Source organism: Propithecus coquereli, unplaced genomic scaffold (assembly GCF_000956105.1).
Source record: "Propithecus coquereli isolate 6110/MARCELLA unplaced genomic scaffold, Pcoq_1.0 Scaffold299, whole genome shotgun sequence".
Taxonomy (NCBI): Eukaryota; Metazoa; Chordata; class Mammalia; order Primates; family Indriidae; genus Propithecus; species Propithecus coquereli.
The window spans coordinates 1673491-1697075 of record NW_012148607.1 but is presented as its reverse complement, the minus strand read 5'-3'; the positions used below and the strand labels follow the sequence as shown (position 1 = coordinate 1697075).

Genomic DNA, 23585 nt, shown 5'->3' with positions numbered 1-23585 from the left:
CATTGCACATATGACCGTGATAATGAAGACGAAGATAATAAAAGTTTTCTCATGACTCTATAATCCATTCTCTGCCTCTAGTTGGGCAATTGCTAATCTGCTGTCACTATAGATTAGTTAGCCTTTTCTAGCCTTTTCTATATAAATGGAATTGGATCAATTGAACACTTTACCGCTGTGAGTCCTACAGGTCAAATTTCTCAATTGTGGCAGGTCAGGTGTCTTAATTGTGGTCAGCCCCTGCAGGTCAAATTCAAAATTTTTTTTTAGTGGTTTTACATTTGAGAAAATTTTTATGTCACCTCTCCCAATGGATAGATATTTATTTCAAAATATGCTGCAGCCTGTTGTTAACATTTCAAACCTGCTAGCCATTGACTTCTTGAAGCAGCATAATTTGTCATTCATAGGAATGTTCCTTACGTCACCAAGCAGTACAGTAGATAGTACAATACAAAGACAGTTATTCATGGAAATGTGTTCACAGCAATTGCCAATTGTCATGGATCTCTCTTCAAAAAGAATCGTTTTTTGCAAAATCCAACATTTCCTTCAACATGTGGCTTCGTCTTCTGTTCTTATGGTCTACAGAAGTCACAGAGAAAGTGACTGCTGCTGTTAATGGATTTTCAATCCATACCATGGTCAATATTCTACTATTTCTATCACAAAGTATACAAGCACTGCATTGAACTGCATCTGATACAGCTTGGTAGTTCAAGTTATTACTTGCAAATCACTGAGTCCTGTTTTAGCTGCAAAATCAAGTATCATCGTGGCCATGCTCTAGAAAGGGAAATAGGGGTTTCTGGTATTGTAGATACTACCCATTAGCCAGCTGTTGTTTTTTGGGGACTGTTCTGCCCAAACTTGGTCGCCTATTTTGCAATGCATAGTTCAGCATAGTTCATTTTATCTCTTAGCATGTATACACAAAACCTCTAGTCTTATAAAGCAAAGAACAAGACCATGTAAGGAATTTGTCATATGTTGGACTGACATTTGGCTGAATTTATATGGTGTAATCGATTGGAAATAATGCTTTCAATTCCCTTTCAGTGCATATATCAGAACTATTTTCTCTTAACTAATATGATGTTTTGACTTTTGGTTTTAGTATATTTTAGTATAAATATCAAGGGACAAATTTTTCCATTGAATACATCTGAGAGACAAGTTGTTCAGTTGATCCATGCAATCATGCAGTACAGAAACATACTCTTTCTGTCTGGCTTCTTGCTTTCAGCATAATTATTTTTGAGATTCATTCATGTGTGAATCCATAGTTCATTCCTTGTTATTGCTGAGTAGTATTCTATTGTGTAGTTATACGATCATTCACCTGTCAGTGGACATTGGGGATAGTTTCCAGTTTTTGGCTATCACAAGTAATTAATAGCATATAGTTAGATCCTGCTGTTTTATCCAATTTGACAATCTCTGCCTTAATTGGCTGTGTATTTAGAACATTTATATATGTTTTTTTCTTTCTTGAGACAAGGTCTTGCTCTGTTTCCCAGGCTATATTATAGTGGCATCATCATAGCTCACTGCAACCTCCAACTCCTGGACTCAAGTGATCCTCCTGCCTCAGCCTCCAGAGTAGCTGGGACTACAGGCAGGCACCACCACGCCTGACTAATTTTTAAAATTTTTTTAGAGGCATGAACTTGCTGTGTTGCCCATGTAGGTTTCTACTGTGCCCAGCCGATTTCTACTTTTTTAGAAAGTAGAAATTCATGGTGCCAGAGAGAATGGAGGGAGGGCAGTGCAAGTATACACTCCTTGAGAAAGGGAGTCAATTTTGGTAGAAACATCGTTTCCTGTTCTTACTACAGGTGGGAAAATAGAGTATATGGATATAGATTTTTGTAATACTACTATCCCCCACCTTCAGTTAAATAAAAATCAAAGTTGGCAGAGATTTGGGGAAGGGAGGGTATTGGAGATTTGAGGAGAAGATGTGAATTAGTTGTCTTGGAAAGAGAGTGAGCACATTACCTAGGTAAATGTAGTAAGATTGGCAGAAAATAATGAGGACCCCACTTAATGTTTGTCACTGTAAATATAAAGAGACACCAGCCAACATGATTCTGGGTTTTTCTTCAGTCACCCTTAGTTCCCAGCTGCAGTTGCAAAATAGTTGGAAAGTTAGGTTTAGAAGGGTTGGAATTTCACCAGGACTCTGGTGTCCTTGGAAGATAGCAAGGTTTCAGTTAGAGACAGAATTTAAAGCAAAGTTTTAGAAAAGGAATTGAGGGTATAGGCAGTTGAACTCAAGGAGGCACAGGTTAAGCTTTTCTGAAAGGTCCAGGGGTAGTGGGGGACTATGTCAAGTTAGAATGGGAGGCTTGGACATTTGATGGTGACTGAGGTAATTTGGGGTGTGGGCGTGATTGGATTCCTCCTGATAGTTCCTTAGGAGAAGATGGTAACCATTTCTAATCATAATCTTTCTTGAGATTGACTTCAATCCCTCTGGCAGTTTCTTGTCACATTTTCAATAGCTCCTTATGACAATCTACCAGCCCTGCGGTGTCTGACTGTGGCCTACACCATAGCTTCTATAACCTGTGTCTTTTCCTGTCCTTCCTGTCATTCTCCCTTACCACCACCCACTCTTGACTACTTTGCTATTTCTTTTTTTTTTGTACTATTTATTTATGGTCTTAACCGTGGTATAGGAGGACTATTAATGATAGGTAATATTTGATGACCGCTTACTTTGGGCCCCTCTGTGCATTGTCCCCAAACCACTTCTTTCCCTCCTGGCCTTCCTCTTTCTCCTACTGGGGAGCCCAGGTGGTGGTTTAAGGCCTGGCTCAGTGGCTGGTGGCTGGAAGTCTCTGACTACTTTGCTATTTCTTGAACATACCAAATTTGTTCTTATCTCAGTACCCCGCCTCTCTATCTTTTCCCATAGCATTCTTCACTCCAGTTATGAGGACAGAGACTTTGTCTTGTTCCCTGCTGCTTCCCTAGAACCTAGAACAGTGCCTGATGCATAGTAGATGTTCAATGACTATTTATTTGGATGACTATCAATGATAAACTTTCCTAATGCCTTTAAAAGATAGGCTGACTTTCAAATAAATTTATATAAACTTTTCAGTAACAAATGTTGCATGAAATGACTTTTTATCATAATTGAGTTTTCTTCAACCACAAGAAAAGGCCTCAGGCATTAATGTGTAATGGAAAGCCAGTTTTATAGAAGAAATCCAGGCATGTTCTGTGAGACATGAGAATATTTTAACTTGTGTTTTTTATTTTATAAATCAAATTTGCATAGTCATTCTTCATTAGATATCATTTAAAACATGATTGTTGCCCTTAGGGAGCACCTTGTGTTTGTTTGGAAAGCAAACCTAAACAATAGAAAAGTACAATGGCAGCACAAGATAAAAGTCAAGACAGTGGCAAAAGTTATTCCAAGGTGAAATACAGTGAATTATTGAGTCTGACTGGTGCAGACAGTGATTGCTGACCCAGTTCAGTTCAAAGCAGTATACTGTCCAGTATGGTGTCACTCTTTTGTTCCTTGACAGCCACTCAAGATCTCCAGGCCCATGATGTGGCCCTGTTGTAACTGACATTTTGTTTTCATTGCAGTTGTCGGACAAGTAACCGCAAGAGCTTGATTGTGACCTCTAACACATCACCTACACTACCACGGCCACACTCACCCCTCCATGGCCACACAGGTGAGTGCCTGAAGGATAAGAAGGGTTGAATGAATGAGTGGCCACAGATGCCCAATTTCTTTACTACTTCTTACTTTGTGCAGTTCAGTACATTATTACATTGTCACTTCACTTGGCTGATTGAAGCATAGAGCTCATGGGCTTACTTTCCGTAGGAGAATGAGCTGTCTGCTTTTGACTCTTAGCTGTTTCTTACTTATTCTCTCAATATTCATTTTAGTCTTATACATATCTTGGGGCCAGGTATGTATCCTGGGTCCATGGCCTCTGTTCTAACGGCTTTTAGTGGGTTATGGCTCCAGTTATCCTGGGCCATGTGATGAAGGGATCATTAACATTTTATCCTACCATGCCCAAGGATCAGGGCTCGCAGAAAGGATTTTCTGTCTCATGGGACTCCTGTTAACTTTCCCCCATTAGACTAGGAGACAAAACAAGCAAGAGGGAATATTTGTGTCATGCTGTCATTGATTTCACATACTGGAATTAAAGCAAATGTCCTTAAGCATTTAGACTCTGCTCCATCTGGAGTATGGGTTCCTCCAGGCAGTGTAAGGACTGATTTACTTCCCTCTTACTGAGGAATATATAAAAACTATGGGACTTGCATTGACTCAGGCACACTCTGCCTCCCAAGAGAGGGGCGGAAGGAAGATTTCATTTGCATTAGGGGAGTCTTTTGGTCTAGACAATGTGTTCTTGCACCGCAGGGGACCCAACTTTGCAGAAGGTGCTGCTGCTACTATGCTGTTTATTGCTACACTGGAAGTTGTAAACCTAGGATTAGTGAAAATGAAGCAGGCCTAGAACCATAGGAAGCCCTGTTTAGAGGTTGCTACCTGGGTGTGGTAAACTGTGAATACTGTTGTCATAAGCCAGGACCTTGTCTATCTTTGGGCAATGAAAGGGAAGTATCAAAGCAGTGAAAGAGATTGACATCAAGCTGAAATAAGACAGGTCCACTCTCCTAGGGTTTTTCTCCTTGCCCACAGTTTACTGAGTCTTTGGAAGGAGAAAGTAAGGGTGTATGTGGAATAGTTATTTGAGGGTGATTCTGAAACTGAAATTTGGCCTTGGGAGAAGGGTCTTACCTCCTTGGGCTCAGACTCTCTAAACCCTAGCTTGAGCACTAGCTGTCACATTTGAAGACATCACAAAGAGTACAGGAATCCCAGGGAATTGGAGACATACTTGACCTTAAAGCAAAGCTCTCATTGTGCTTAGGTACTTTCCTACAAAAAAATTTACTGAATTTAGCTGGATTAGCTCAAATAGCATATCCTACCCTAGAACTTTGTAAAAACTCAGCATACATCTGGCATTGCCTTTTCCTTATACAGAAATAAATTTAGCAAGTCTAGGCCTTGTATATAGTTTCACAACTGTAATGTGAGTACTGGGCAGTAATGAACTACTGGCTTCTCTTCTCTGAGATGATTATTTCTCTATTTAGATTCCTGGCAGTTAGAGTTTAGAACTAAATCTTCCCTACTTAAGTGGCTTTGATTGAGAATAAACACCACCTGGTCTTTGCAGCCTGCCTGTGTCTGTGGACTCTGGCTTTGAGTTAATTTGTATAACATGCTTAGTGCTTCATAAATGTTAGTGGCATCTTCATCATCTCTCAGCAAATCACTGCAGAAAATCCGGAGTGGAAGAAGTGATGTAAAAGCCAAATCCATGGCGTAGACTTTACTTATCCAGCTGTTGAGAAAGGCAGCACTAATTATTCGGTACAGATCAAGCATGACATTAGATTATATCCTCAAATCTTATACATACTGAAATTCGCATACATAGGATGTTCTAAGACCCTTTAACTTCACATTTAAGTCTTGAATCTGTTGAATGAGTCCTGTTAATTTGAAAGTAGGTTCATTTATTTCCTACAGTTCAATTTGGTATTGAATACCTACTATATATAAGTAGATTATTAGATAAGTATTACATGTAAGTAGGTTACAGCTTTAGTAAGATCAGTTCAGTAGGCACTTAGCCATTCTGGAAATGACATTTCCTAGTTTATTTTTTTAATTAATAAACTTTATTTTTTAGTATAATTTTAGGTTCACAGCGAAATGGTGGAAGGTGCAGAGATATACCTTGTACCCCCCGACACACACATGCACAGTCTCGCCATTATCAATATTCTCTACCAGAGTGGTACATTTGTTATGACTGACACATTTTTACTTAGTCAGTAGTTTACATTATTGGTGGTATACATTCTATATATTTGGACAAATTTATAATGACGTGTATCATATAGAGTATTTTCACTGCCCTAAAAGTTGTCTGTGCTCTGTCATCCCTCTCTCCCCTTGACCTCTGGCATCCACTAATCTTTTTATTGTCTTCATAGTTTTGCCTTTTCCAGAATGTCATATAGTTATATAGTTGGAATCATACAGTATGTAATCTTTTCAGATTGACTTGTTTCACTTAGTAATAGGTATTTAAGTTTCCTCCATGTTTTTTCATGGCTTGATAGTTCATTTATTTTTAGCACTGAATAATATTTTATTGTCTGGATATACCACAGTTTATTCACTCACCTACTGAAGGATCTGTTGGTTGCTTTCAAGTTTTTCATTTGTTTCTTTGTTTGTTTTTCTTCCCCTTCCTATAGCTGGGGAATCAAGTTTTGTCAATTGTCAGTAAAGCTGCTGTGGTCTATTTGATGTAGATTATCAAATTTGTGGGTATAGCGTTATTCATAATATATGAGTAATTTGTCTTCTCTCTTTTTTCCTTAAGTAGTCTAGCTAGAGGCTTGTCTTACTGATCTTTTCAAACAACCAGCTTTTGGTTTTGTTGATTTTCTCTGTTGATTTTCTGTGTTTAATTTCATTGATTTCTTCCCTAGTTTTAATTCTTTCTATTCTTCTGCCTATAGGGGATTTAGTTTGCTCTTTTCCTAGTCTCTTAATGTGGACACTTAGGTTATTGACTTTAGATCTTCTTTTCTAATATATGTATTCCATTGTATGAATTTCCTTTTAAGGACTGCCTTCACTGCATCGCACGTATTTTGATAAGTTGTATTTTCATTTTCATATAGCTCAAAATATTTCAAAATTTCTTTTGACATTTCTTATTCGATGATGTGTTAAATAGAAGTATGTTGTTTAATTTTCAGGTATTTGGGGATTTGCCAGCTATCTTTCTATTATTAATTTCTTATTTAATTTCATTGTAGTCTAAGAACAGACATTGAATGATTTCTATTCTTTTAAATTTGTTAAGGTGTGTTTTATGGCCCAGAATGTGGTCTATTTTGGTGAATGTTCCATGTGAGGTTGAGAAGAATATGTAATCTGTTGTTGGGTAAAGTACTGTATAGATGTCAGTTATATTCAGTTAATTGATGATACTGTTGGGTTCAGCTGTGTTCTTGTAATTTTTCTACTTGCTGGGTCTGTTCATTTCTGATAGAAGGGTATTAAAGTCTCCAGCTATAATAGGGGATTTGTGTATTACTCCTTTCAGTTTTGTAAGTTTTGCCTTATGTATTTTTATGCTCTGCTGTTAGGCATGTACACATTAAGTAATGTTGTATCTTCTTGGAGAATGGACCCTTTTATCATTATATAAGGCCCCCTTTATCCTTGATAACTTTCCTTACTCTGATTTGTGTTAGTATGGTATATCTTTCTCCATCCTTTACTTTTAATCTATATATGTGTTTATCTTTAAAGTGGGTTTCTTGTAGACAACATATAGTTGGATCTTATTTTTTTGATCCACTCTGACAACCTCTTGTCTTTTTTTGGCGGGGGACAGAGTCTCCTTCCGTAGTCCTGCGTTGAGTATAGTGGCGTCATCATAGCTCACTGCAACCTCAAACTCCTGGGCTCAAGCAATCCTCCTACCTCAGCCTTCTGAATAGCAGGGACTATAGGCACACATCACCATACCTGGCTAATTTTTTATCTCCTTAATTTTTTGTAGAAATGGAATCCGCTGTGTTGCACAGGCTGGAATTTCTGTTTTTTAACTGGTGTCTTTAGACCATTGATGTTTCAGGTGATTATTGATACAGTTGGATTTGTATCTACCATATGTTTTACCTTTTTTTATTCTTTGTTTTTATTTTTTGTCTTCCATGTTCTTCTTTTTTTGTGGTTTTAATGGGGCATTTTATTTCATTTCTTAGCATATCAGTTACACTTTTTTTTAAATGGTTGCCCCAGAGTTTTGCAACATAAATTTACAAAGTAAAGTTGACCCTTGAACATTGTGGGTTTGGGGTGCTAACATCCATGCAGTCAAAAATCTGGATATAAATCTTCCCAAAAACTTAACTACTAATAGCCTACTTACTGTTGACCAGGAGCCTTACCAGTAACATAAACAGTTGATTAACATATGTTTTGTATATGTATTATAGACTGTATAGTTACAATAAAGTCAGGTCAAGGAAAGAAAATGTTAAGAAACGCATAGGAAGAGAAAATGTATTTGCTGTTTAAGTGGAAGTGGGTCATTAAAAAGGTATTCATCCTTATCATGTTTACATTGAGAACATGGTGGAAGAGGAGGGGTTTGGTCTTGCTGTCTCAGGAGTGGCAAGGTCGAAGAGATGGAGGAAGGGGAAGCAAGTGAGGCAGGCACACTCACTGTAACTTTTATTGAGAAAAATCTGCATATAAGTGGATCCATGCATTTCAAACCTGTGTCAAAGGGTCAACTGTAATTCAAATCCACCTGCATATGCATATATGTGTGTGTGTGATATATATGTGTGTGTGTGTGTATATATATATATATATATATACACATATATTAATATAATCAAAGACATTGTTGCTATTACAGATTGAGCATCCCAAATTTGAAAATCTGAAAATCTAAGATGCTTCAAAATTTGAAACTTTTTGAGCACCAGTGTGACACTCAAAGGAAATGCTCATTGGAACATTTAGGATTTTCAGGTTTGGGATGCTTAAGCAGAAGGCGTAATCGAAATATTCCAAAAGTTGGAAAAATTCAAAATCTGAAACACTTCTGATCCCAAGCGTTTCAGATAAGGGATAGTCAACCTGTATCATTTTGAACAAACTGTTATCTGTTAGGTGAATTAAGAATAAGAAAAATAGAAGTTTTTATTTTACCTACTCTGATACTTTCTCTCTTTATGTAGAGCTCAATTTCTCACCTATATAATTTTCTTTCTTTGTAGACAACATTTCTTGCAAGACAGTTATACTGGTATCAAATTCCCTCATATTTTGTTTGAGAAAGTCTTTACTTCTCCTTTACTTTTTTTTTTTTTTTTTTGTGAAAACACACACACTCACACACACACACACACCTCTCCTTTACTTTTGAAGGATATTTCACAGAATACAGAATTTTAGGTTGGTCAGGTTTTTTTGGGTTTTTTTCTCTCGACACTTTTAATGTTTCACTGCACTGTTTTCATGCTTGTGTAGTTCCTAAGGAGAATTTGGATGTAATTCTTGTCTTTGTTCTATAGGTAAGGGTTTTTTCCCCTCTGGCTTCTTTTAAGATTTTTCCTTTATGTTTGATTTTCTATGATTTGAGTATGATATGCTTAGGTATAATTTTTTTTTTAATTTATCCTGCTTGGTGTTTTCTGAGCTCCCTGAACCTGTGGCTTGGTGTCTGGTGCTAATTTGGGGAAATTTTCAATCATTATTGTTCCATATAATTCTTCTGTTTCTTTCTCTTTTTCTTCTCCTTCCTGTATTCCTGTCACCTGTATATTATACCTTTTTTAGTTGTCCCACAGCTCTTCAATATTCCATTCATTTTTTTTTCAGTTTTTTTTTTTCTTTGCTTTTCAGTTTTGGAAGTTTCTATTGTCATATCCTCAAGCTCACAGATTCTTTCCTCAGCCATGTCCAGTCTACTAATGAGCCCATCAAAGGCTTTCTTCAGTTCTGTTACATGTTTTTGATCTCTAGCATTTTCTTTTGATTCTTTCCTAGAATTACCATCTCTCTGCTTACATTATCCATCTGTTCTTGTGTGTTGTCTACTTTTTCTATTAAAGCTTTTAGCATAATTAATCATAATTTTAAAAAATTTGTCTGTTAATTCTAACATTCCTACCATGTCTGATTCTGGTTCTGATGCCTGTTCTACCTCTTCAAACTCTATTTTTTTTTTGCCTTTTAGTATGCTTTGTAACTTTTTGTTGAAAGGTGGACATAATGTACTGGGTATAAGTAACTGCGGTAAGTAGGCCTTCAGTGAGGTAGTGGGTAAGGCATGAGGGCAGGGGAAGCATCCTGTAGTCCTGTGAGTAGGTCTCATCTTTGGTGAGCCTCTGTTAGGCTATGAACTTCACTATGCTTCTCACCCCCATCCCCCGCAGTTGGGTGGGACAGGAAGGCTGTACGTGGCTGGAGTTGGGTATTCCCCTTCCTCTAGGTAGAGTAGGCCCTGTTAAAACCCCAGCATGTTAGGCAGTAATAAAATTGTTTCTCCCTAGGGCAGGCCTTGTTCAGAAGAAGAGAGTATTCTGACCTATTTCAAAATGGTGCCTTTTCCCCTTCCCCTGCTGGAATCATTAGGAAATTTTGCTGTGAGGACATGGTAGAACTCCTGTGGATAAAACTGACAAAAATGGGGGGCCTTCCATAGGTCCCCTTGGAATTTTTAGCTCTCAGTGTAGTCTACACCAAGCCTCAGACAATTCATCAGTTACAGTTCAGGTTTCCCTACCCCATCACCAGTTCCTGTGGAGACATCTGCTTGTGATTATGATCCTTTGTGTCTGCCTGTCTTTCTAGTTTTAGGGGCAGTGATTTGTCCTGTGACCTCAGTTCTCTGACAGATCTAAGAACAGTTGATTTTACATTTTGTTCAGCTTTTTACTTGGTAAGACAGAGTGGCAGTACCTAAGCTCTTTACATGCCAGATCAGAAACCAGAAGCCAGTTCATTTAATTTTTTTTTACCTGTAGAATATTCCATTGTATAACTGTACAACAGTTTACATATTCATTTTCTTATTCATGGACATTGTATCTGTCTGAGTCCAGTGGGGAGATAGAAACCAGCGATTTAAACATGCGAAGTTTAATAGAAAGGATATAAACTATGATAATAAGCAAGTAACTTTAACATGTAAGAGAACTCTATAAGGGGCCTTAGAGCTGAAAGGAAGGGATGCCCAAGGGGGAACCAACTTGGAAGGACTCTCTAGGCTGGACTCAGACTTTGTTGGAGAGTATGTAGTTACAGCCCACTGGATGGCAGAGATGTTTTCTGGTTTGTGCAGGCCAGAGCTGGTCCAGTCACTGAGCAGTAAGGCAGCCCCCTGGAGCACAGGCAAGTCATAGCCAGTGGTCAGGCCTGCAGAGAAAGGGGGGTTGCTGTGAGTGGGGGTCTAGAGCACATTTTGTGCCCTCAGGTGGTATGGAAGACAAACTCCCTGGGATGGGGGTGGAGCATATGAGCAGAAGAAGTCAGTGGGGGCAGGCCTGAAGCACATGGTGTCCTCGTACGTAGAGCTGTGGAAAGGGCACCGCTGCCTGTCCTCATGCCCACACCGCTGACTGAAGATGCAGTTGTTAGAATTAGCACCAGGAGCCTCTTCCTTCTGCTTACATCCCTCCAACACCTGCTACTGAGAAAGTTAACATTGTACTCACTATAAAGGGTAAATGCTTAAATGAATCCTTTCCAAGCCAGGCGTGGTAAAGGGCACCTGTAGTCCCAGCTGCTTAGGAGGCTGAGGCGGGAGGATCGCTTGAGCCCAGGAGTTTGAGGCTACAGTGCACTATGATTGCACCACTGCACTCCAGCCTCTGACAGAGCAAGAACCTGGCTTTTAAAAGAAAAAGAGGAGGGGGGAATTCTCTCCTTTATCGAAAAACAAGTATTAGAGGATGAATTTGGAACTGAACAGGATTAAATTGATAACCAGCACAGACATTTAGATTGTTTTCACTTTTTCGCTATTATAGTCAACACTACAACAAACATCTTCCTCATATTCGTTTTGTATATATGTACAGAGACTTTCTAGCATTTATATGTAGGCATGGAATTGCTGAGTCTTGGAATGTACTGTATAAATTTTTAGGAATAGGATCAATAGGTCAGAGGGCATGCATGTTTTAATGATGTTTGTTACATATCATTTAGCTGATTTTAAACTAGTATATTGAAAGTAAGAGTGTGTCATAAGGCCAGTATGGTGCCTCAACACCTGTAATCCCAGCACTTTGGGAGGCTGAGGTGGGAAGATCACTTGAGCCCAGGAGTTTGAGATCAGCCTGGGCAATATTGAGACCCCCTCTCTACAAAAAGAAAAGTAACCTAAAAAAAAAAAAAAGATTCAGTCCCTATCATCCAAGGTCAAGCTCTAGTCTCAGTGTTGAGTAGGAGGATCCAGCTGCCATTCTGGGTCAAGACCCCCACTGTGAGGACATCAGAGACCATAACAATGCCACCCACCAGTAGGAACACACAGACTTCAGCTCACTGCATCTTCTTTGGGTTTGGAGTGTCTAAGGAGCACTCAACATACAAGACACTTAGCTCACAGAAAGGGAAGAGACGCAGCAAGATCAGCATCTATAGTGTGCACCAGTCTTCTGTGACCATTGGGTCCCTCCAGTAGCCTGTAGAGGGTGATGAACTGCACACACCCCTCTCATGCTGCAGGCAAAGATCCTGTTCCCATCCCATGGCGGGAGATACACTGGTGGGGCTGGCCAGGTGCCGTATGACACATACACTTAAGCAATACAAGGAAGTTCACTGCGTACCCAGAACAGGGGAAAAGTTTCTCCTAATAAGGAAGAAGAATCTGAGGCCAAGTGACAGCTCAGCATACAGCTTTCATATAAGGGAATGTTCCAGAGCCAGGGCACTAATTGGGCAGTCCCAAAGAGTGGTGGCAAGTCATATGATGGCTGGTTGCTTCCCCTACACTCAGTAATTTGCCTGTCTTTACCCCCTAACATTTGCAGCCTCCTCACTTCTCTCTGCCATAAATCCACTTGGATTAGTTTCATTATCCCTTATTCCTATGTATGTCAGTCACCACAGTAACCCGTAGGTTACTCACCTCCCCATGCACTCTTAATTCATATAAACCTCTGAATGTCCCCTCTTCTGTCACTTCCTCTCATCCCTCCCTGACTCTTGAAACCCTTCCATGTACCCTTTGGAATTCACAGTCCATTACCAGCAGAATCTCCTATATTTTCCAGTTCTTTGACGTTCCCTTCTTCTTCTTGTTGCAGTGTAATCACAGGAGAAGGAGAGGGTAGAACACTGATCGTCCTGCAGCTTGCCTGAGTGTTAGCTCTTTTCTCTCCCACAACCTCATACACTGGGTCTCGGAGTCAGAGTGGGTATCTTCTTTGCCTTGTCATTATTCTCCTTCTCCTCCCCCTCATCACCTCAGACTTTGAATCTTATACCATTACATTATATCACTTAATACCCATCATTACAACTGTAAAAATCTTCCACACACAGCAGTTGTAAAAATTTTAGTTCTTGACACCTGTTAATTTCATCAGTTTTACTGCTGTGTTGTTCTTGATGGTTTCATTGTACTCATAATCGATTTTTCCAGTTCTTAGGACTTTCCATTCTTAGAACTCCCTGTCCTCGAGTGAACTTCTCCTCCACCCTACCTCAATCACTTATGCCGTTGATCTGTACTGTAGACCTTGTCTCCATAATTCAATTTCCTTCTTCCTGCTTCTAAGCACTGCCTCCAATCTTTCTAGTTTGCGCCATCTAGACACCCCACCCCTGAAAAACAATCATTTGCTCCCAAGACATCCAGTCCTTGGGACCCTTACATAACTGCACTGAGATGTTTGTAGACATTTGTATGAGTAATTCAATATGTTTGTCCTGGTTTCAGGGAAAAAGGGCTGCAGATAAAAATGTTGGACTTTCAACATATAAAAAGATTTTAAAACTGTGTGTCGGACGTGATCACCTAGGGAGTGAGCATAGACGGAAAGGGCTAAAGGTACAAGGACTGGGCCCTGGGACATTCCGGTTTTTATAAGTCAGGGGAATGAAGAGAGGCCAAAAAATAGAGGAAAACTTAGAAAGTGTGGTGTCCTGGAAGACACATAAAAAGAGTATTTCAAGGAATACAGAGAGATCACCTGAACCAAATGGTGTAGACAGATCAAGTGAGATGAGGTCTGAGAATTGCCAGTGGGATGTAGCAATGTGATGTCATTGTTGACACTGATTAGCTATTTTGATGGAATGGTAGGGGCAAAACCTAATTGGAGAATCAAGAAAGAAACGGAAAAAGAAAATGGAGATAGTAACTGTAAACAGTTTGTTGAAGGAGTTTTGCTTTAAGAAAGAGCAGGAATGAAATGCAAAGATGAGAGGCTGGGTGAGGTGACTCACGCCTGTAATACTAGCACTCTGGAAGGCCGAGGCAGGAGGATTGCTTGAGGTTAGGAGTTCAAGACCAGCCTGAGCAAGAGCAAGACCACCTGTAGTTCCAGCTACTCAGGAGGCTGAGGCAGGAGGATCGCTTGAGCCCAGGAGTTTGAGGTTGCAGTGAGCTAGGCTGACACTACTGCGCTCTACCCAAGGCAACAGAGCAAGAGTCTGTCTCAAAAAAAAAAAAAAAAAAAAAAAAGGGAGAAAGAATGCACTTCAGAAATGTTGTCTGATTTCTGGCCCTATGAAGAGCTAAAGTTTGTAATCATAAACATAAAGTGAGTCTAGTCAGGTTTTTGTGTGGCTTTCTCTAGAAACTTCTAATAGAGGCTAGGATATTGGAAAGATCATCTGTGAGAATGTTATAATCAATCCTGACAGAAATCACGATAAAGAGAATGTCAGTAGCATTTATCTTCAGTACTGTGGTGTTTTACAGCTTTCACCACAGCTGCATCAGCTTACAGTTACTATCATTACGGTCGGAACTGTTCAGGTGATAAAAGGCTGATGAAAGTCATCCATCAGCATTAGCAAGGAAGCAGTATACGTCATCAGCAGCAGATCCATGGAAATCTACAGGACTTTCCCAATTTTGATGTTCAGCTTGAAAAACGACTTGTCAGAGCAAACCATGTCATCAAAATTTGTGCATTGAAAATGCATTGAAAATAAGCTTGTGCATTGAAAATAAGCTTGATCATGTGATCATGGGCATATGCAGAATTTCCAAATGTATTTTTAAATACAAATAAAACTATAATTTAGAATTTAAAAAAAAGAATGTCAGTGATGCAGGAGGAAGAATCTTTTATGAGTGAAGGGAGTGTCCCAAAGGTGTGTATGTGACTTCAGCAAGGAGGGGCCTTGGTCGATACAGTCTGATGACGTGATCTCAGACCTGAGTGTTTTTATGGAGAAAGTAGGTGGAGAATGCCTAGAAGAGGGAATGAGGAGCCAACAGGATGTTTACCCCACCTCTAGGTCCAGTGCCACAGGAGTGTGTGAAAGCAGCTATCACTGTGTCCACAGGGGACAGTCATGTTTCAACTGATATGTTAAGGGCTGTGCTAAATGGATGTCCAGGGTGCTCGGGAGTACAAAAGTAAGGTTGAGCTCCCCAAGCTAGTCACTTAAGCAAGATGTTCTTTTCGGAGTTAGCTCATTGAAGGATGGTAGAAGGCTCATTCCAAGAAAAGGAAAAGTTCTTTAAGTATCAAATAGGATGGTATGTTTAGAACATGAAAAGTATAGACCATTATAATCTGTATTCTAGATTATAAAGTGCTAATTGGAAGTGGATGGGTAGGCAGAAGGTCATGGAGGGCTATATGCAGTGCTGAAGGGTTGAGGTATTAGTGTCCCGTGGCATGAATTTCTTTTTACCTAAGATCTGAGTACTATGGATAGTTTTAGGAGCTCCATACACCTCCTAAAATTATATTCCCTATTTAATATATATACCTATGTTCATTTTCTTGTGGAGAGTGTTTATCAGATTTTCCAAAGGTTATTTCTTAATCTAAAAAGTAGATGTTTGAAGGTTTGAAACAGGAAAGTGTAGGTTGACATGGTCAAATTTGATTCTTGAAGGAGTGCAGAAAATAGATTTAATAAGAATGCAAGGGCCGGGCGCGGTGGCTCACGCCTGTAATCCTAGCAGGCGGGCGGATTGTTTGAGCTCAGGAGTTAGAAACCAGCCTGAGCAAGAGCAAGACCCCGTCTCTACTAAAAATAGAAAGAAATTAATTGGACAACTAAAAATATACAGAAAAATTAGCTGGGCATGGTGGCACATGCCTGTAGTCCCAGCTACTCGGGAGGCTGAGGCAGGAGGATCGCTTGAGCCCAGGAGTTTGAGGTTGCTGTGAGCTAGGCTGACACCATGGCACTCACTCTAGCCCGGGCAAAAGAGTGAGACTCTGTCTCAAAAAAAAAAAGAATGCAAGGAAAAGTCTGGAAAAATAAAAACCACATTATTCTAACAGTGGTTACCACTGATGAAGAAAAGTAAAAGAAGAGCTTTCACTTATTTCAACTTGCTCCTTTTTTTTTTTTTTTTGCCATGAGAATATAATTCTTGAATTGTATGATTAGAAATATTAAAATAAAGCTTATTAAATGAGGGCAGTGCTGGCAGTTGGAAGGCCAGTTAAGAGGCCATTACCACTGTCAAGATGTTGGGAAGCCGGGCGAGGTGGCTATAATCCTAGCACTTTGGGTGGCTGAGGCAGGAGGATCACTTGAGCCCAGAAGTTTGAGACTGCAGTGAGCTATGATGACACCACTGCACTCTAGCCCAGGCAACAGAGTGAGCCCCTATCTCAAAAAAAAAAAAAAAAAAGATGTTAGAGCAGTGTTCGAAATGGGGAAAATAAATGAATATGAGAAAAATGTAGGTGGCTAAATCAGTAGGGTGTGGATTGATTATCTTCTGATTTCCTATGTGAGTGATTAATAAGGAATACTGATAGGAAGAATAGATTTAGGGGAAGGATGAAGAGCCCAGAAACAAATCCTCACAGATTAGGGCACTTGATTTGTGACAAAGGTGGCACTGTAGAGCAAAAATGTTCTTTCCATTAAGTGGTACTGGAACAATTAGATGTCCCTATGGAGAAATTGAAAAGCTTGACTCTTCACAAACATCAATTCCAGATGAATGGTAGGTTTAAATGTAAAAGATAAAATAGTAAACTTGTAGAAGGTATACAGGAGAATGTCTTCTTGTGCTTAAGATAGGGAATTTTTTTTAAAACAAAGGACATAAAGGATAAGATTAGTAAATTTGACAACATTAAAATTAAGAATTTCTAGTTATCAAAAAACACCATGAAAAGAGTGAAAAGACAAGCCACAAAGTGGGAGAAGAGAATTTTTTTTTTTTTTTTTTTTGAGACAGAGTCTCGCTCTGTTGCCCGGGCTAGAGTGCTGTGGCATCAGCCTAGCTCACAGCAACCTCAAACTCCTGGGCTCAAGTGATCCTCCTGCCTCAGCCTCCGGAGGAGCCGGGACTATGCGCGTATGCCACCACACCCAGCTAATTTTTTCTATTTTTGGTAGAGATGGGGTCTCACTCTCTCTCAGGCTGGTCTTGAACTCCTGACCTCAAGCTATCCTCCTGCCTCGGCCTCCCCAGAATGCTTGGATTACAGGCATGAGCCACACCATGCCCGGCCAGGGGAAGAGAATTGTGACACATAAAACTGGCAAAGGGCTTGGATTCAAAATATTGAAGGAACTCCTATATATTAAAATAAAAAGATAGTATGATTTAAAAATGGCTAAGAGACTTGAACAGGCAGTTCACAAAGAAGAAATCTAAATGGCCAAAAAATGCATGGAAAGATACTTTAAGCTCATTAGTAATTACAGAAATGCAAAATAAAATCACAAAGAGATACCATGTATGACCACCAATAATGGCTTAAAGAGAGACAAAACCGAGTGTAGGGAAGTGTGTGAAATGATAGTAACCCTTAAGCACTGCTGATGGGAATATAAATGAGTAAAACTATTTTGCAAAAACAGTTTGGCATTTTCTCATGTAAAGTTCAAAAACAGACTAACTGGAACACAAAAGGCCACATAGTGAATAATTCCATTTCTATGAAATGTCCAAAATAGGCAACTCCATAGAGACACAAAGTATATTGGTGGTTGCCAGGGGTTTGGGTAGAGGAGAATGAGAAGTGACTGCTTGTAACAAGCACAGAGTTTCTTTTTTGGGTGATAAAAATGTTCTGGAATTATATAGGGATTATAGTGGCACAACTTTGTAAATATACTAAAATCCACTAAACTGTACATTTTAAAAGGGTGAATTTTATGTATGAATTACATCTCACTTTTTTAAATTATATGAGAGAAAAGAACTAAACTCGAGTGTTTAGAGATGCATATTTAGTTGGTAAAGCTAAAAGGAAATGATTGTCATAAAAGTTAGGATGGCGTTGACCTTACTTGGGGGAAAGGGAAGGATTTTAATTGAAAGGATCATGTAGAGGGCTTTCGGAAGATGGCATTGTTGACCTGGATGGTGTTCACACAGGTGCTTGCTATATAGTTATATTCCTTTGTGATTGTGTAAATGAAGCAGCTGGTTCAAGGTCAACTGGCTGCTCCCAGTTTTATGTAGTTTGTTGATTCATTATAACTTGTTTCTCTGGAATGGATAATTACTTGCCTTTGAACTATATCCTGCAACTGCTAAATTGCTTGATAAAGTAGAAAAAGCTTGTTGGGCTGCTGGATTTTCCATCAGATTTTTTTGTCCTGTTGAGCCATTTCTCATTGTCTTTGAGGAAGGAATCTTCTCAATGATGTGATTTTTCTAGGGCTAGCATTGTGAATGTAAGTCATTAATAAGAATCAGTTTAGGCCTGTGTTGGTGGTACGTGCCTGTAATTGCAGCTACTTGGGGGGCTGAGGCTGAGGCTGAGGATCGATTGAGCCCAGGAGTTGGAAGCTGCAATGAGCTATGATCGCATTGCTGCACTCCAGCCTGGGCAACAGAGCAAGACCCTACCTCTAAACAAAACAAAAAAATAGTTTAAATATTTTCTTCAAAATATAAGTATTCTAATGTCTTAACCTTCCCTCCTCCAAAATAAGACCAATTCAAATTATTGATTGTATTCTGCCACAGACTTAAAAGTGGTAATAATTTTGGCCTTTTTATGGTGAAGTGAATATTGGAGAAATAAAAACACAATAAAGATTATGCCTTTTTAGGCCTTAGCATCCAAGTTCCAGGCACAGAGCCTGTAAAAACCCTGGAATTTCCTGAGGCTGTAGGGTTGTCTAATGAGGTGACTCATGATGAGCCACTAGATAGTGTCAAGACGGGTACTGGTCACTAAAAAGACCAACCACATTACTAGAGGGTTGGAACCTTGGGCCAGCCTGTCCTCCGAGAAAAGGAGATAGGCGCTGGGAGATGAGTTCAGTTGTTTAGCCAGTCATTTAATCAGTCATGCCTATGTCATAAAATAAAAACAAAAACTCTGGACAACCTAAGCTCAGTAGAGTTTCCTGGTTGGTGAACATATTTATGTGTCAAGAGGTGACACTCCCTGATTCCACAAGGAGAGGGCACAGGAGCTCTGCTTTCTCTCCCAAACCTCACTCTCGCTGTGTGTACCCTTTATAATAAAACTGTAATAATAAATATGGTGTGTTCCTGAGTTGTGCGAGTCGTTCTGGTGAATAATTGAACCTGAGGCCATGAGAACTCCTGAATTTACAGCTAGTTAGTCAGAAGTGCAGGTGGTCTCGGGGACCTTCTCCCCTAAGCCTCACAGCTGGTGTTGGAAATGAGGCAGTCTTGTTGAGGACTTTGCTCTTAACCTGTGGGGTCTGTGCTAACTCCATGTGGGTGGTGTCAGAGTTGAATTGCAGTACACCCAGTTTGAGGTAGTGTCAGAATAAAAGTCTATTGGAGCCTGGCCCATTGGAAGGAATGCTTGTTTATTACATTGTCAGCTTCCAGTTGGTGGGAATCCATCATTATTTCCCCTTGCACTACAGATGCTTTTTGCCAGAGATTTTCGTCACACACAGTGGTCTGTCTTTTGGGATGTCCTGGCAACAACTCCATAACTTGAAAGTCATTTCTTTTCTCCGACATTGGCCATATTTGATATATAAAATGTTGAATTGTGAGTCAGCTCTAAAAAATTCTAATCAACAAATGTATGAGCTTTAAAAATCAATTATTAATTGATAAATTAATACATATACTACTTACAGTACTTATTATTTATACTGGAATAAATATTTACTGTATGATGCCTTTAGTTCTGGTAGATATATATCATCAAGGATTCAATTTAAGACTCAGAAAAAGTCTTTCATATAGAAGCTGTTTAAACTAACTCTAGATGAACACATTCTGATTTTATTGTCATGACCTTATGGAGGTCCTAATCACTTTTCATTTGGCTTATTGAAGAAACTCCCAAACTCCTTTTCTCTTTCAATCCGTTCAAAATTTTGGAGCTGGACACTTTTTCTAATACATTAGTTTGTGCCTGTCATCCTACTATGTAGAACTTTTCAATAGCAACATTTCCAAAGAGCATCCCTGAAGATGATCTGTTTCAATGTAGGGGGAATATATTAATACTTCTTCTCATTTTTTTATCATAAAAAATAAGAATTAGGCTTTACCAGCACTTAAGATATGGATTGACAATGGTACCCTCATTAGCTCCATATGTCATACTGTGTTGTAAGTTGTACATGATGTATCATGAAAAAAGAATAGAATTCCATGATATACCCTTTGTTATTCATACCCTTCAGCATATTGCCACATACTTCAGTATTGAATTTTTACAATATAGGTGTAGAGGGACCTTTGATGATGTGTTGTACAAGAAGGAAATTTATTGGGTGTCTTATGGCAAATTACTTGAAAGAATGGCCAAACTAAATAATGTGATGCATTTTTCTTGTACAAAATGTTAAGTGTTTCAAATTTTCTCACCTTTGCTGTGCTAACAAGTGGTTTTTAGTAGTATGCTGCCTAGGAGATATTTGGGGGCTGGCGTAAATATTAATACTTATAGTCTATCTTTTAAGGATGAGTGTGATATTTTAACATTGAGTGAAAAAGAAGCTACATTTTGAGAGGAATTTGTGCTATGGAGAAAGCATTTTCAAAATGGATATTTGGAAATGTTCTCATCTATATGTGATTTTTGTTGACAAAAATTATGCCACCTTTAAAAACTGATAAATTTACCATTTAACATTGGAAATAATGTTTCTAATCTTCCAAATGAAAGGCTCAATCAATTTTGAACCTATATGTTAAAAATATAAAACTATAATGCCTCTCTCTTGGTTTCTAAGAAAAACTGCTGATATCACAGAACATAGAAATTTATCATCCTTTGGAGGGAATTGAAAAACGAGTATCATTATTTAATAAATAGAGCCATCAATACACTTCTTCCATTGGGAGCTACATGTCTTTGCAAGGTTTATTTTTTATCTGTAATAAAACCAAGTCAAAAATCTAAATTTAAAAACAAAACCAGAAGGGGATTCAGACCTACGATTTCTAAAAATATGAGCCCTCTTCAATTACATTTGACTCTCAAAAAAGAGTAAAAACTTTTTTTTGTACCATGACTAAAATAAAATATTTAAAATATATGTTTTACTTATATTATTTAGAATTATTTTAAGACAGATTTCATTGAGATATAATGGACATACAATATTCAAAGTATACAGTTTGATAATTTTTGACATATGTATATACATCCGTGAAAAAATCACCACAATCAAAATAGCGAATATACCTATAATCTCTTAAAGTTTCCTCATGTCGTTTTGTAACTCCTTCCATCTCCAGAGAACCACTGGTCTGCTTTTTGTTGCTTATAGATTACTTTGAATTTGGTAGAATTTTATTTAAATGGAATTACAAAGTATATACTTCGTTTTTTGTCTGGCTTTTTGTCCTTTGGATTTCCATATAAATTTTGAGATCAGATTATCAAAAAGGCAGCTGGGATTTTGATTGGGGTTGTGCTGAATCTGTAGATTAGGAGACAATTGACTTCTTACCAATATTGAGTCTTCTAAGCCATGAATATGGTTTATTTCTCCATTTATTTAGGTCATCTTTAATTTCTCTCAGCAGTGTTTTGTGTAGTTCTTGTACATCCTTTGTGAGATTTGTCACTAAGTACCCCATTTTTATGCAACTGTAAATGGTATTATTTTTAATTTCTGATTATTGCTAGTAATATAATTGATTTTTGCTCATATGTTTATCTTACATCCTGCAGCCCTTTGCTAACTCACCTATTCTAGTAGCTTTGTTAAAGTTTTGTTGGATTTTCTTCATAAATATTCATGTTGTCCATAAATCAAGACAACTTGCCTTCTTCCACTGGACTGGATCCTCCAGTACAATTTTGAATGAAATGGTGAGCACAGACATCCTTTCCTTGTTCCTGATCTTAGAACATTTTGTCTTTACTGTTACTGCAGTGTTAGCTATAGGTTTGTCATAGGTACCCTTTATCAACTTAAGAATGTATCCTATTCCTAGAGTGCTGAAAGTTTTTATCAAAAATTGTTGTTGGATTTTTGTCAAATGCTTTTTCTGCAGCTGGTGAGATGATAGGTTTTTTCCTTTATTAGCCTATTAAGTAGTGAGTTATATTGATTGATTTTCAGATTTTAAACCAACCTGAATTCCTGAGATAAATGCTACTTGGTCATGATGTATTAGCCTTTTTATATATTTTTGTATTTGGTTTGCTGAAATTTTAAGAATGTATGCATCTGTATTCATAAGGGATATTGGTCTGTAGTTTTCCTATAATGTTTTAGTCTGGTTTGGTGTCACGGTAATACAGAACTCATAGTATGAGTTGGAAAGTATTCCTTCTTGTTCAATTTTCTGGAAGAATTTGTGTAAAATTGTTATTATTTCTTCCTTGAATGTTTGGAGAATTCTCCAGTGAAACCATCTGAACCTGGAGTTTTCTTTGTGGTAAGGTTTTAAATTATAAATTTAATTTCTTTAATTGATATAGGACTTGTTTAGGTTATCTATTTCTTTCTGAGTTAGCTTTGGTAGTTTATATCTTTCAAGGAATTTTTCAGTCTCATCTGAGTTGCCAAATTAATTAACATATAGTTGTTCAAAATACTGCCTTGTCATTTTTCTGATATCTGTAGAATCCATAGGGATGTCACCTTTCTCATTCCTGATTTTGGTAATTTGTGTCTTCTCTTTTTTTTTTCCTGATGAGTCTGTCTGGGGTTTTAATTTTATTGATCTCTGTGCATGGTTTTCTTAATTTTCTCTATTTCTGGTTGTTTCTTATTACTTGATTTCTACTTTGAGCTTTATGATTTCCTTTTTCTGGGTTTCATTTGCTCTTTTTCTAATTTCTTAAGATAGAAACTAAGGTCATTGAATTGAGTCTTTCTTTTCTAATATAGATATGTAGTCATATAATTTCTCCTCTAAAAACTGCTTCAATCAGTGGATGAGCAGATAAAGAAAATGTGGTATGTATACACACACACACACACACACACACACACACACACACACCCACCATGGAGTACTACTCAGCCATAAAAAGTGAAATAACATCTTTTGCAGCAACTTGGGTGGAACTACAGACCATTATCCTAAGTGAAATATCTCAAGAAAAACAAATACCATATGTTTTCACTTATAAGTTTGAGATAAACGAGGGATATATATGATCATAAAGTGGTGTAATGGACATTGAAAACTAAGAAGGGGGAGGGTAGGAGGGAGGTGAGGGATAAAATTCTGCCTACCAGTACAGTGTACACTGTTCTGGTGACGGGTACAATGAAAAGCTCTGACTTCAGCATGATACAGTTCATCCATGTAATAAAAAATGTTTGTACCCTCTAAATTTTTTGAAATTTAAAAAAACAAAAGAAGAGAAAAAGGGAATGAAGG

At 38.3% G+C, this 23585-nt stretch overlaps 1 protein-coding gene across 3 annotated transcripts in view; it reads left to right on the top strand.

Moving 5' to 3' along the window:
* The window catches only part of MAST2 (microtubule associated serine/threonine kinase 2), a 202063-nt gene that overhangs the window by 137664 nt on the left and 40814 nt on the right, over positions 1–23585 (top strand). For all 3 annotated transcript variants that reach the window (XM_012649041.1, XM_012649042.1, XM_012649040.1), the window contains exon 5: positions 3613–3704. In XM_012649041.1, the coding sequence (XP_012504495.1) occupies positions 3613–3704 (92 nt within the window). The remainder of the gene's footprint in view (positions 1–3612; positions 3705–23585) is intronic.